Source organism: Peromyscus eremicus, chromosome 1 (assembly GCF_949786415.1).
Source record: "Peromyscus eremicus chromosome 1, PerEre_H2_v1, whole genome shotgun sequence".
NCBI lineage: Eukaryota > Metazoa > Chordata > Mammalia > Rodentia > Cricetidae > Peromyscus > Peromyscus eremicus.
In genome coordinates this window covers 178,750,765-178,766,399 of record NC_081416.1, presented here as the reverse complement: position 1 = coordinate 178,766,399, position 15,635 = coordinate 178,750,765, and the positions used below count along the sequence as shown (strand labels likewise).

General features: G+C 47.0%; 1 protein-coding gene across 1 annotated transcript; it reads right to left on the bottom strand.

Moving 5' to 3' along the window:
• Positions 1-3,700: 3,700 nt before the first annotated feature.
• On the bottom strand, positions 3,701-4,666 carry LOC131902779 (olfactory receptor 2A1/2A42-like). Its single transcript, XM_059253749.1, has one exon. The coding sequence runs from the start codon at positions 4,664-4,666 to the stop codon at positions 3,701-3,703; it is 966 nt and encodes a 321-aa protein (XP_059109732.1).
• Between the last annotated feature and the right edge of the window lie 10,969 nt (positions 4,667-15,635).

Here is a 15,635-nt window from a genome sequence, read left to right as displayed (position 1 = left end):
GGACCAATAATGTGGCTCTGTATGTAAAGGCACCAACAGCCAAGCTGGAGGACACAGTATCATCTTCAGGACTCGGGTGGTACAAGGAGATAACCAACTCCCACAAATTGTCCTTCTGAACTCCTCACACACAATTAATTAGTTAATTATAAATAAATATGTAATTTGGAAAAAAATTAAGAAAATAAGGGGCCCAAGGAGATGGCTCAGAAGAGAGAATACTATTCTTGCAGAAGACCTAAGTTCAGTTTCCAGCACCTACATGGGATATGCCACAAATGCCTGTAACTCCAGCTCCAGGAGATCTGATGCCCTCTTCCAGAATCCTCAGCTACCAGCGTGCACATGTACATGCACTTACATACACAAACATACACGTATTTTTTTTAAATTAGGGAAAAAAAAACCCTCTGAACTACCCAACACAGTGTTTTTCTGCTCTAAACTGAATATGAAACAATTCCCAACTTCTTTGTCCTGTGTGTGGTGATCAAAATAAGCCTTGCTGATTATCTGTGGGTTAAGCCTCGTGGCTGGCTGCCGTGACTACTGGTCACAAGCCATGGTTACCTTTCTAGAGCCTTATTGGGAGAGAGAGGGAGGGAGGGGGAGAGAGAGAGAGAGAGAGAGAGAGAGAGAGAGAGAGAGAGAGAGAGACTGCGTGGAGGGAAGAGAATACAGAAGGAGAGAGTGAGGAAAGAGAGGGCATGCCCGCTTTTTAGGCTGGGATGCCATTGCAGGCTGGTGACATAGTTAGGGACATAATCCTTACAATATCCCTTGTTGTCCATAGATCATCAAAAAATGTCCCCTGTTACTTTCTATCTAAAGAGCTTAGTCTCAGAACCTATACCTCATTTTGGGAGCACCCCTGGTGTACCTGTAGAATGATAGAACACATTCCTACTGTGACATGCTTCCTCACCCAATATAATGAAGCTTCTCCAAAAGTGAGCTGAAATAAAGTAACCTTTTCTCAAGATAATCTAATTGTCTTGGGTGTTAGAGGGTGATGGAGCCTCTGCAGTAGTGACCTGAAACAAAGTAACTTTTTCTCATTATAATCTGTCTTGGGTATTTGTTAGAGTGTGATGGAGCCTCTGCAACAGAGATCTGAAACAAAGTAGCCTTTTCTCACTATAATCTGATTGTCTTGGGTATTTGTTAGAGTGTGATGGAGCCTCTGCAACAGAGACCTGAAACAAAGTAGCCTTTTCTCACTATAATCTGATTGTCTTGGGTATTTGTTACAACCGTGGAAAATTGGCCAAAACAGAGAGTACTTGCCCAAGTTTATTGACACCTTTGATTCGTGATCTGTTTCTGCTGGCTTACTCCATAAACATCTAGGCAATAGTGATGTGGAGTTTAGATCTGGAGAAACTGAAGCACAAGATCAAAAACCTAAGGCTGTGACTGAAAGGATGAAATGGCGCTGGTGGGTCGGTAGAAGAGTCACAGCCACAGCAGAACCCAATATTAGTTTTTAGAGCTTTATTGGAGGGAAAGAGGGGAGGGAAGAGAGAGCCAGGCCTGGAGGAGGCAGAAAGATGGCGGGAGCAGAGCAGAGAGGCAACAGAAAGAGGAGCGCAGAGAGAGAACATGGGGGTCCGTGTGTGGCTTACTTCGATGATGTAAGATGATAGACCAGAAGAGTGAGAACAGGAGCCTAACAGTGACAGGCACAAGAAGTTTAATTGTTTTTCTACAAAAGTAAAATCGGTGTCTAGAGAGACGGCTCAGTAGTTAAGACCATGTACAGCTCTTGCGGAGGACCTAAATTCAGTTCTCAGCACATCTGGCAGCTCACAAAAGCCTGTAACTCCAGTTCCAGGAGATATGCTCTCCTCTGTGTTCTGCAAACACCAGCACTCATGTGCACAAACACACACACAGACACACGTATACACATAACAAAAAAATAAAATATTTTTTAATCAGCATTCATTTATGATACAAATTTATGATTTCTGGAAAAACCCAGAATAGAAAGAAGATGTGTCAAGACACCAAAAGATCTATAACATACCTACAGCCAAACAGTTTATTAAGTGGAGAAAAAAAATTCAAGGCGTTTCTAGTCTTGTTTTAAGGACAGAGAAATACAGAGGACCAAAAGACTGGGAGGGGCAGAAAGAAGAGGTTTTGGTGGTGACTATGGTCAAAGTATAGGATGTAGTTGAATGAGAACATATGTGTGAAAGCCGTCATGGTGAACAATGAATTTTCAACCCTCCTGCCTCTGCCTCACTAGTGCTGGGATAACAGGCCTGGTCCACCACTTTTGGGTTTCTGAAAATGATATTGTTGCACTTATATTTTTCCTGATGTCAGGGCTGGTTAAAAAAAAAAAAAACATGGCCTTGCTATATACAAATTATTTTTACATTTTCAAGTAATTAAAAAAGTAAGAGAAGCCAGGCAGTGATGGTGCAGGCCTTTAATCCCAGCATTCGAGTGGAAGGCAAATGCAGATCGAGCTCTGAGTTCTGAGTTCGAGGCTAGCCTGTTCTACAGAGTGAGTTTCAGAACAGCTGGGGCTACACAGAGAAACCTTGTCTCAAAAAAAAAAAAAAGTAAGGGGCTGGAAAGATGACTCAACAGTTAAGACCACTGGCTGCTCTTGCAAAGGACCCAGGTTTGAATCCCCGCACCCACATGGTGCTCACAACCACCTGTAACTTCAGTTCCAGGGGATCCAGCACCTTTTGGCCTCCTTGGGCATTGCATGCACACGGCGCACATACAGACGCTCAGGCACACACACACACACGTATAAAATAAATACTTTTATTTAACTTTTCAATTTTTTATGGATTTTTACTTAAAATAAAATTTACATTGCTTGCCCCATTCCCTCTCCTCCCTCCAGCCCCTCCCAGTGCCCTCCTTCCAGATTTTGTGATACATGGATATTATGGAGTAGCCAGGCAACAGTGTCCTCTAATCGTTCTCTGGATGCAGCGCCAAGTTCCCTTCTGGCTTTATCTGTAGTTTCTCTCTCTCTTTACGGTAACACAAATGAAGACGCCAAAGCAACTCTGAAAATATTTGTCATCTACTTCTTTCTTTAGAAGTGCCGGCAGGGCTGGGGATGCGTTATGATGTAGTGGAATGAGAACATATGTGTGAAAGCCGTCATGGTGAACAATGAATTTTCAACCCTCCTGCCTCTGCCTCGCCAGTGCTGGGATAACAGGCCTGGTCCACCTGTTATCAGTTATCATAGAGCTTTCCTGGTATGCACAAAGCCCTGCTAGGTCCACCATGCTCCATTAAATGGCCCCACATCCATGAGTATCTGGAGAAGGCAAACTGAACTCAGATGGAAGCTTGCTGTTTTTTTTAAGTTAGGAGTGGGTGGGGGTGCATCTGGGAGGAGTTAGGGGAGGAGTGGGAGATGGATGTGATCAAAATACAGTCTGATAAATTATCAAAAGCTCAATAAAAAATATCATTAAAATTAAAAAGAAAAAAAAGCCCTGTGTAGTGGCACACCCATTTAGTCCCAGCGCTCAGAGACAAAAGCAAATGGATCTCTGTGAGTTCGAGGCCAGTCTGCTGTACCTAATGAGTTCCAGGCCAGCTAGGGTTACCTACTGACACCCTCTCTCAAAAGAGTAAAATAAAAAGAAAGATGTCCCCACAGAATTTGAAGGGACCAGAACTGAGAGAAAGTTCTGTTCCCGGCACAAGAGGTTTAGTGCAGCACAGTGCGAATCCCCCGAAGCCGGGCCAGGGCATAGAGGGCTGCCATGTGGACCTCACGGTTTCTAAGGCTGTAAATGAGTGGATTGAGGACAGGTGTGACCACCAGGTAGAAAACAGCCACCAGCTTATGATGTCTGGCGGGGAGGGCACTAGAGGCGCGGGGCCGCAGGTACATGGCACTCACCGTGCCGTAGAAGAGCCCTACCACCGCCAAGTGTGAGCTGCAGGTAGACAGGGCCTTTCGGCGACTCCCAGCCGAAGGCAGCTTGCGCACCGCCGCCAGAATCCAGGCGTAGGAGGCTAGGATGAAGGCCAAGGGTACCAGGAGGATGGGCACGCCCAGGCCGTAGACCAGCCTGTAGTTGGCCGTGGTGTCTGCACACGCTGTCCTCAGCACCGCGGGCAGCTCACAGAAGAAGTGGTCCACCGCAGGCCTCCCGGGACAGAAGGGCAGGCGCAGCGTGGCCACCGCATTGGGCACAGACAGAACAAAGCCCAGTGTCCAGGATGCTCCAGCCAGCACTGCACAGCGGGGCGCAGTCACCAGGGTCGAATAATGCAGGGGTCTGCACACGGCCAGGCAGCGGTCCAGGGCCATCGCAGCCAAGAGGATGGCCTCGCAGCTACCCAGGGAGATGCCCACGTACAGCTGCGCCCCACAACGCGCCAGCGAGAGGCGGGCACGGTGCATGGTCATGTGTGCCAGCGCCTGCGGCAGCGTGGTGCTCACATAGGCCGTATCCAGCAGGGCCAGGTGGGTCAGCAGGCGGTACATGGGCCGGTGCAGTCGTCTGTCCAGAGCTATCAATCCCACGAGGGTACCATTACCCAACACCGTGGCGAGGTAGGCCAGGAGAAGTGAGGCCCACAGCAGGGGACGCAGGGAAGGTGGGGACCATAGTCCCAGCAGGAGGAACTCCGGGGTTCCTGAATCATTGAGGGTTCCTGGGCCCATCCTGGAGACATAGACAATGGCAGGATCACTGCAGCCCCTCTGGGCTAGGAGTATCAGGGATGGGGACGAAAACCCAGCTCCTCCCTTCTCTTCCTCACTCTTTCTTTGTGCACCCCCAAATCTAAGTTATGTCTTGTTTACCCCCTCCCTTTCCTTTGACAATAACTTGTTTTCTGTCTCTGCGCTCGCAAACTATGTTGTACTGAAGGAAGTTTTTGAATCTGAATTTTTCCTCTTAAAGGTTTTTGACAAAACCCTAGTGACCTGAGCCTGAAACACACACACACACACACACACACACACACACACACACACACACACACTGAAGATCATGGTGATAAAGTAATTAATTAAAACATATTTTCTATATCATTTTGTAAAAGAGTCTCTCTTTCCCCGCTCCTGTCACCTCCTCTTCCCTGACTCTCTCTTCCTCTCTCTCCTCTCTCTTCCCCCTCACTCCCTCATTTCTTCCCCTTTCTCCATCCCCGGCCTTCTCCCCTCCCCCTCCCTCCCCCTCTCCCCTCTCCCTCCTCTCATACCCCTTCCCTCTTCATCTACCTCTCTCTTCCTTCTCTCTCCTCCTCATCCCTTTCTCTCCCTCCCTCCAATCTCTGTCCTCCACTTCTCTTTCTTTATCCTCTCTCCTCTCTCCTCCTCTTCTTCATCCTCCCTCTTCCTCTTCCTCTCCCCATCATCTCCCCCTGCTTCCCTACCCATCCCCTTCCATTTTCTCTCCAGGTCTCCATAGTTCTGCATCACCATCTGGCACTGTAATTCACATCCAGGTTCGTTCAGGCTGGGTTTGTCTAAGTCCTCATAAGGCCTGGGTGCTGCAAGCCGCAGGAAAATGTAATGGAATTCAACCACTATCACAAAAGCTACTACTTGGAAAAGTCAAGGACTTCTCCGAAGGTCAAGCCATGGCTTAAGAAGTCTTGGCGATATTTTAGCTTTTGTATATGTATCAGCCGATTCCTGCAATGATTTCCTTGTATGCTATGTATGCTTCCACGAACTCATAACAGTGTATTTTATCTGAAATACTTATCAAGCATCCAAGGCCAAACAATCTCCTGAATTAAGGTAAATTAAGCTCAGACCCTCTTTTCTTATACAGCCTTAGTGGTATTTATACTAACATTATAGACTCCTAACATTTACCTAACCACCCCTAGGAATGTAGTTTGAGCACATAAATTCCCTTTTCTGATATATTAACCAATTTTAGCTCTTAGTTGACCTCCTCCTTTACCACTCCCCTTTTGGGTTGTAAAGGAAAGCCTGATGGTCACTGCCTGAGGAAAACTCTTGTCTGCCTTTATGACCTTGTAAGAATTCAAGCCTGGTGACCTTGCTTTAGCTAGAGCACTGTTATTGCATGGGTATGTAACCGTAAACCTCAGAGACAGAGAGAGGATTTTGACTGGAGCACTAGAAGAATGAGATGGAAGATGAGGAGGAGCCAGATGGGTAAGAACGAGATGGGTAAGAACAAGATGAGAAAGACCAAGATGGGGCAGAACTAAGATGAGAGAATTAAGATAGAACTTAGAGGGGACAGCAGATAAATGTAGAGAGAAAACAGGCAAGAACGGAGTTAAGCATGAGACAACTGTAGCTGTGTAGACAGATTTTTATCCCAGAGGAGTAAAGTAGACAGATGAAGAGCTCGGTGTACTTAGATTCTTTTCCCGAAAATAATTCTCGCCATTCATAGTTTCTCTTCTGGGCCCCTGGGAAGAAGATTGTTAAGGCTGGTCCTTAATAATATTCAAGACCTGGGACCCTCCCCCCACCTCTAAGCCTAACCCTTTAATTCTAACCCTAACTCCAACTCCTCACCATTTGTCATTCAGTCCTTCAGCCCCAAATATCTTACATAGTGGAGGGTGCCCCCTGACAGGTGGGGTGGGGGTATGAGAGGGGTTGTAAGACCGAGCCAGCTCTGGGGACCAGTGACCCCACACTCAAACGTAACCCCAGGGTGGTCCACACACTGGGACGTCTGGCATTGCCTTTTGCTGCCCTTCTTCTCTTTCCTCTTCCCGGCTTCTGAAATCACCAGCTCACCTCCCACTCTGTGCCAATCATGGTTAAGATCCAAGGTTGCGCCTGGGATCCAAGATTACGTCTCAAGAGGCCCTGCTCTGTTTTGCTGGAAAGAGACGATATTATACAAAGGTTCCAGGACACAGGCAGGTCAGAGGCACACCTCCTCCTCTCCCCTCCCCCCTTCTCTCCCGCCCGGTCTCTCCTCCCCTCTCCTCTCCTCTCCTTTTCCCTCTCACAGAGTTGCCTTTCCCTCCTCCACTGACATGTCCCCCTGGCTTCTCACAATGCCTGCGGATCATCTTTCCTGTCACTTTACTTCGGTCCCTCACATTTCCTTTCCACTCTACTTATCCTGTGTCACAAACCCTGCCCACCCCCATTCCTCTCTTCCATTCCCCTCCCTCTCCTCCCTTTCTTCCTTCTCTCCTTCCTCCCTTCAGTCACACCCCCTTTCCTCTCTTCTTTCTACGTTTCCCTGTCTCTCTACCTTTTGTGCCTTTCATTCTCTCTCTTCCTATCCTGTTCTTCCCTCTCTCCCACTCTTCTGCTTCCTTACAGTTCGGTGACTCGCTGTCCCCATCAGTGTCCCTGCCTCTAAAGGCCTCTTCTTCTGTCTCCCCTCATCTGCTCCTTCCCCCCCCTCCTCTTCCTGCTCTCCTCAACCCTTCCTCTCTCACCACCCTCCACTTCCTCTCCTTTTCATAATCCTCATTCTCCCTCTTCAGTACTGGTGGCCAGGGTCAGTCCATATTATGAGACAGCTGTGCATCAAACCTCTGGCTCAGCTCTACCTCTCTCTGCACAGCCCAGATTAAATGGATATTAGGACAGCAAAGTGCTCATGGGAAAAATCTGGCCTGTTCCTCTCCTGGTAGGACCATCTCAAGGAGACCACAGCAGTCTCCCACCCTCCAGAACTCCTTCACAGTTACATCCTAGGATGACCTCAGAGTCTTGTAATGAAGTATCCAAAGGCCATTTGTTGAAAGGATGGGAAAGGAGTGGCTGAGATGGGCAATCTCTACAATCACTTTGCTCTGTACTGATTCTGCCCATGTCCAAAAACAAAAAAAAAAACAAAAAAAACCTTCTATTTCCTCATTTATAAGATGCAGACAGTCTCTGCACATCACATACAAACTTGTTTGAAGAGTGTGTTAATACACATGGAGCCATTAGGAAGGTGTCTATCAAGACTGCGGAGATGATGTTGGAGGCAGGAGCCCACAGACCCTCAGAATAAGTGAGAGTCCAGGCCACATGGTGGGAGTGACCATAGCTGGGCGGAGGTAGCCAATGGCCAGGGTGTGATGAGTGAAGGAAAGGATGAGCATGTGGCTCTAGCCAAAGCCCTGCCAAGTGGGACCGGAAGGCCATTATATGTGTCAACCACAGGGTGACACATTCTGATTGACTGGGACATCTGAGAAGACTTCTGGATTCTACTCTCAGTGGGAATGTGGACCTTGGTTCTAGGGAAGTGCTGTATGCACAGATGTATAAGCAACTCTCAAAATTCCCCTTGCCCTTGACCACAAACTCACACTCACTTTAAAGAAGAGAGAACTTACTCCTTTTCTCCTCTTTGACTTTTGGAGACCACTCTTTTCCCATCTTTTCAACAATCTTGCTGTATGGCCTTGCTATGTATCCCAGGCTAGACCCAAACTTGTTTTCCTACTGCAACAGCCTGCCAAGTACAAGGAATAGAGGTATGCAATACCTCTTACATATTCCATTTCTTAGGCCGTTGTGTGATCTCTACACTAGTATCATTTACCAATCACTTGAGTAGATGAGCCCAGGACTTAGAAGAGAGACCATGGCTGGACCTGAGATTCGCAAATATCCGAGTCTTCCAGTAGTTACAAACCCACTGAAGCCACAGGTACATGGAAGGAAGTCAATCATGAGAAATTCGTACATTCCTGTCCTGTGAATATTGGGTCAAGACTGCAATGGAAGAGAGATGGAGAGAGATGGGATTCCCAGAAACCTATCTGCCCTATACGCACACAAATCACTTTGTACAGCAGGTTCTCTGAATCACAGAACATCTCACTGACTCCCTGTGGGTCTCCCTCAAGAATCTGAAACCTCAACGGACTCACCTCACAGAAACTCCTCACCTCCTCCTTTACCGCATAGCGACTCCATGGTTCCACATCCTCATCATGGAATAGATAGAGTCTTCCCACCACCAAGGGTGCGCAGTGTGCATGAGGCTCCTGGGCTCAGCAGCAGGGGAAATAGCAAATTATCCAGACTGTGTTCGGTGTAGGATGAGTTTAAGCCCTCTACCCAGATCCGTAGAGAGCTCTGACACAGAGGGACTGGGGGAGCAATTACAAGACTCCCCACTTTGATCTCTCCCTGGGTCAGGACATTGGGACCACACTTGACTCCCACAAGGACCCGTTATTGGCCATCGGTAATGAGGCTTCGGCGGGTTGATCTTGGCCCCAGAGCCCCATGGGCCCCTATCTACCCTTTCCAGATGTGAGGCTGGAAGTCACCCTGGGAGGAAAGCCAAGTGAATCTCTCTGTGTCCCATCATTTTCTCCACTGCTCTTCTGCCTCCTCGCCTTTGTTTTCACATTAGCTGTTTCTTTGTTTCCTTATCTATTGAGGGGGTAGGGGTCAGAGGACAGCTTGTAAGAGTCAGTTCTTTCCTTCCACTGTATGGGTCCTGGGACACGAGCTCTGGTCATCAGAGGCACCCTGCTGTTCCTGCTTCTTTTATCTTCTGTCTTCTTGGATCTGTGAGCATCCCTCAACCTATCCCTCTCCACAATACTCTAATTTCTCTCCTCACTTATTTCTGGATCTCTGGCATCTCTCATCTAATACACACACACACACACACACACACACACACACACACACACACACACACACACACACCACAACACATCTGCTGTAGTTCTTCCTTTCAAACGTCTGCTGGTCTCCCTGCCACCATATTCCTGTCCCTTCCTTGGTTTCCTCTCTCTGAGTTTCTTTTACTCTGTCTATTCAACTTTCTGTTTTTCTCTGTTTCTCTTCTATAATCTTGTTTGTTTGTTTGTCTGTTTTTTGAGACAGGGTTTCTCTGCGTAGTTCTGGCTGTCCCGGAACTTGCTCTGTAGACCAGGTTGACCTTGAACTCTGAGATCCACCTGCCTCTGCCTCGAGAGTGCTGGGATTAAAGGCATGCGCCACTACCTCCCTTCTCTCTCTTCTAGAATCCTATTCTGTCTGAATATACCACTCTCCCTCTGTTTCTCAACCCTTATCTTCCCTCTACCCTCATAGTTCTGTCTTTCACATTTTATTTTATTTTCATTTACGTGTGTTGCAGGAGTGGAAGAATATGTGCACATGAGTTGCCAGAGAGAGTGCCAGATGCCCTGGAGCTGCACGGGTGTTAGGAACCCAACTCTGGTTCTCTGCAAAAGCAATTTCTTCTTTTAATTGTTGCATTGTCTCTCCAGCCCCAGCCCTATCTTTCTTATTTCTTATCCATCTTATCTTATGGTTTCATGGCTCCCAAAAGCCCACTTCTACAGTCATCAACACATTTTATACACGAGTCCTGTTCTAGACCCTTGGAGAATCAAGAATCCAAACCTTTTTGTGTTCAGCTTTGTCCCTTCAGAAAACCCAAGGGACTGTAGACCATTTTGAATAGAGGGATCTCATTTTCTTTCTTTCTTTTTCTTTTTTTTTTTTTTGGTTTTTTGAGACAGGGTTTCTCTGTGTAGCTTTGCGCCTTTCCTGGATCTTGCTCTGTAGACCAGGCTGGCCTCGAACTCAAAGAGATCCGCCTGCCTCTGCCTCTCGAGTGCTAGGATTAAAGGCATGTGCCACCACCACCCAGCGGGATCTCATTTTCTTTGTCTCTGCTCAGTGTCCCATGTACCCATCACCGTACATAATACATACTATAAACTAAGTGATTGTGGGTGGTGGAATTATCTGTAAGGAGTCTTTCTGTGGGGTGGTGGGCAGCCTCCCTCTTTGTTTAGGAAACTAAGAAGCTTGGTCTCAGTCCATTGCATGAGTGTGATTTGAGGCCATGGCTGCAACCTGTGAGTCACCATCACCTGCCTTCCTGATTTGTGAATGAGTCCATGCTCTCAGCATGCCATTCAACACTTGGGGCAAGCTGGATGGTGGGATTGTTTCACTCTTCTTGTTTCTTTTTTCCATTTCTCTCTCTCTCTCTGTGTGTGTGTGTGTGTGTGTGTGTGTGTGTGTGTGTGTGTGTGTGTATGTTCCTGTTTGCATGTATATGAGCACATGTGTGGGAATGCACATACACATGCATGCATGTGCATACAGAGGCCCAAGGTTGATGTAAGGAATCACCCTCAATTGCTTTCCCTCCTTGTTCATTGAGGAAGAATCTGTCAACCAAACCCAGGGCTCACCCATATGCCTGTTCTCTGTAGGCAGATTGTTGTGGTGAATCCCCTGTCTCTGCCTTCCAAGGCTGGAATAACATGCCCACATGACATTTATATGGGTTCTGGGATCTGAACTCTGGTCCTCACACTTGTGTGGCAAACAGTTTAACCACTGAGCCATCTCATGGATTCTCAGAGCTCAGATTCAGGTCCTCACGCTTGCAAAGCAATCACCTTCCTAACTGAGTTATCCCCCAGCCCCTCATCTTTCTGCTGCATGGGTTGACTGAGTGTTGGTGCCTTTCCCCTTTGTGTGTTCTCAAGGTTAATCCTCACTGTAGCACACATCAGTACTTCCTTCGCTTCTATTGTCGCAAGACTCATATGGCATGCTAGTATCTTGCTCATTTTATTCTGAAGTTCCAAGGACAGTTATAGATTCATCACTCATTCATTGCTGGAAGTAATGCAAAAGATACAGCAGCTATGGTAAACAACGTGGCTGTTTCTCACAATGTTGAGAGCAAAATTTCCATGTGAACCAGCAATTCCATGTCAAGAGGTACCATCACTATTCCCTCTGGGTTGGGATCCCTCTGGCCACTTCAAACATGAAGTACAGCGGCTGTTATAAACCACAAGAAACCTTGCTGCATGACACTCTTCCTGCAGAGACATGAGCAAATGTCTTCTCACCCCAAATAGGGAACCAATAAGAGACCAAAGTAAGAATGCCACCAAAGTCCCATGAGTTTCAATGGGGTTTCTTATACAAGTATGGGTGAAGGGTCAGGAGAGGGTTCATAAAACTGTATCACTACAGCTGCACAAGGACAAGAACCTGAGGATTGTTGAGGATTGCTGGCCATCAGCTTAGGTCCAGTTTCACTGAGAGACCCTGTCTTGAATGAATAAAATGGAGAATGATAGAGTAGAATACTCAACATAGCCCCTGGCCCATGGGCACAAGCACCCACACATTCACTCACACACATACACACAAAAAGAATGAAGAAACCACCGCATCCACCTAACACAGTCAAGTGTCTGTCCCAGCTTGCTTTCTATTGCTGTGATAAAGACCATGACCAACTTGGGCAGAAAAGGACTTATCTGGCTTAAAAAATCAAATCACAGTGCACACTGAGGGAAGACAGGGCAAGAACTCAAACAGAGCAGGCACCTAGAAGCAAGACCTGAAGCAAAGACCATGGAGGAACACTGCTCACAGGGTTGCCTTTCATGGCTTGTTCAGCCTGCTTTTTCTTATACAACCCAAGACAACCTGCCCCGCAGTGGGGGTGGCACCATCCATAATGAGGGATGCCTTCCTATGTCAATCATTAATCAAGAAAATGCCTCCCCCATTTACCCACAGGTAGATATGATGGCATTTTCTCTGTTGAAGATCCCTCTTCCCAGATGGCCCTAGCTTATGTCAAGTTGACAAAAATTAGTCATCACAGTGTCCATCAGACCAAAAAAAAAAAAAATGCTAGTGCGTCTTGGAGAAACTGGACCCTTTCTTCATTGTGGGTAGACTGTGACTTTATACATTGCAGAACATTAATTTTGACAGGATCTGACATAAGTAAATCACACAGTTTCCACATGATCCAGCAATTCTGCATTGGATTTACACCACGGTGCTGGTTCACCATAATTGTCAACTACAACCTAGAACAACCTGGGAGAAGAGTATTAATGAGGACTTGCCCAGATATGTTGGCCTGGGGGCATGTCTGTGGGAGTCTGTCTTCACTTTTAACTGATGTGGAAAGAGTCAGCCATTGTGAGTGGCACCATTCCTTAGGCATAGCGGTCATGAGCAGTATGAGAGAAGAGAAAACCAACCGTGAGCAAGCATTTAAACAAGGACCTGTGTTTATTCTTCTGCTCTCGGCTGCCGGTGTGATGGTGTAAATGCCTACCTTGACTTCCCTATGAAAATTGACTGCAACTTGGAATTGCAAGCCAAATGAACCCTTTCCTTCCTTATATTGCCTCTTGGTTGGGATATTTTTATCACAGTAACAGAAACGAAACCAGCGCAACCAAGAATAGAAACCTTTGCAACCATGTGCGGAGCTCATGGTCACAGCAGCGGCATTCCACACAAAGGTGGAGCAACCTGTGTCCATCAAAAGATGAATAAATAATGAAAAAAGCCTGGCACACAAAGAAGCAAATTTTGACCTATGCTGTGCAGGGATGCGCGCTGAGGATGTCAGGTTGAGTGAGAAAAAGAACTCACAACAGTTAGTGATGACTGCCTGATTCCACTTCCACAAGCTGTGTATCTGGCTTTCATTCAGAGAGAGAGCTAGGGTGCAGGCTGCCAGAGGCTGGGGGAGGGAGAGAGAATGTGAGACCTCGGTAGATGCTGAGTCTCGGTTTTGTAACATGAACAGTCTTGGGAATAAAAGTTATTATTCACTGGAGAACAATATGAATGTAGTTGACGCCACTGAGTTGTGTACTAAGGTGAGTAACTAGGGCTGGGAACATAGCCCAGTCGTACAGGGCTTACTTGGAGTCTTTTTTTTTTTTTTTTTGGTTTTTTCGAGACAGGGTTTCTCTGTGTAGCTTTGCGCCTTTTCCTGGAACTCACTTGGTAGTCAGGCTGGCCTCGAACTCACAGAGATCCGCCTGGCTCTGCCTCCCGAGTGCTGGGATTAAAGGCGTGCGCCACCACCGCCCGGCTTACTTGGAGTCTTAGTTTCATTTCTGTTGTGGCAATAAAATAACCTGACAAACAGCAACTTGGGGGCAGAGCGGTTATTTCAGCTTTCAATTCCAGGTTATAACCCATCATTGTGGGGAAGTCAAGGCAGGAACTTCAGAGAGCTGGTCACATGACATCCAACATCAAGAGCAGAAAGACATGCTCACTGGCTTGCTTGTTTGCTGAAGTTCAGTGTGTCCACTCTTGTACAATTCAGGACACCCTGCCTAGGTGGGCTGGATCTTCTACATAACTCTGACTTCATTTAAGACAATCCGCTATAGGCATGCCCACAGGCCAACCCAATGTAGACAGTGCCTCATTGAAATTCTCTCCCCAGGTAACTCTGCCTTGAATTGAGTTGACAATTAAAACTAACCCTCTCTTGTGGGTCACTGTTTCTGGGGAGGCATGAACAGACATCTGTTCATCCCAGGTAGGGAGCTAAGGACAGACCAAAGTAAGGACACCACTGAAGTTCAAGCTGGTGAAGTAATGAGTTGTATTGGGTGCCTGGGGGTGAGGTGGGTTATTTACAGGAGCAAAACCAGCCCAAAGACAGTTGTCTCTCAGAATATCTGCGTTTCTGCCTGGCCTGTTAGAAAAGGACATTCATTGCATTTCCCATGCGACTTTAGAGTCAGGGAAAGAATAACAAATGATCATAGGAACTTGGAATCAAACACTAGAAACCTTACAGGTATGCAAATGAACCTTCACCCAGAAAAAAAAAAGGCATATTTAGAAAATGAATGTAAGAAATTATTTCAAAATATATTTTTATTTGTTCTTGGAGAATTTCACATTTGTATACAATGTACTTTGACTTCATCCTCTCTGCCCTAGACAACTCATCCCAGACCATCCCCCACTGCGCCTGCTCCCAACTTTATGCCTTTCTCCCTTTTTTTAAAAACAAACACTGAGTCCAATTAGTGCTGCCCACATGTGAGTGGGACACAGGCAGCCTACCAGCAGCCACACCCTTGAAGGAAACTGATTCTTCCTCCTCCAGCATCATCTGGCAAAGCCTTCCCCCATCTATGCGGGCATACTGACTGACTTTATCTTAGAAGCCCTTCTGGGTCCAAAAGACTATCAGTGACTTCCCCAGGACATTCCTGAGCAGTAGTGTGTCTGCCTTGAATCAAAAGGAGGAACGAATGAAGGAAAGAAGGAGGGAGAGAAGGAAGGAAGGAGAAGAGGAGAGAAGGCGGGAGGGAGAGAAGCTAGGATACCTAAACATTCCAGGAAACTCATTTCGAATGTGTGGACCCCTGAAAAGTCCCTGATCCCCATCCACCCCCACAAAGCCAGGGATCACTGAAGTACACTTCAGGAACTAACGACCTCATTTATGCAAACAACAGATGTGAAACGATGAACGGTGAGCACTAGAAAATAAAACGAAGACCCTGCAGGCTTCCCCTAGTCCAGGCAGCACATGGGGATAGGAGGGCGCTGCCCCTCCTCCACGGCCTCTGCTCAGTCCATTCCTGGTGACTCATCTTCATCTCTGGGCTTTTAAGTGTTGCTAGGCAACCAGACCAACTCCTCTTTCTCTCCCCTGCATCAAGTACTGCACCGGCAAGCATCCATCCTCACAGCCACAGCTGCATGCTGGGGACCTGAACATTTTTTTTTGGGCGGGGGGGGGGGGGGGGGGGGGAGGTGTTTCGAGACAGGGTTTCTCTGTGTAGCTGTGGACCCTGTCCTGGAGCTCACTCTGTAGACCAGGCTGGCCTCAATTAAAGGCATGTGCTACCACTGTCGGGCTGACCATTCGACTTTTTAAAATTAT

Bases quoted from the DNA above. Each gene is read 5' to 3' on its own strand.
- LOC131902779 (XM_059253749.1), bottom strand. From the start codon at position 4,666: ATGGGCCCAGGAACCCTCAATGATTCAGGAACCCCGGAGTTCCTCCTG.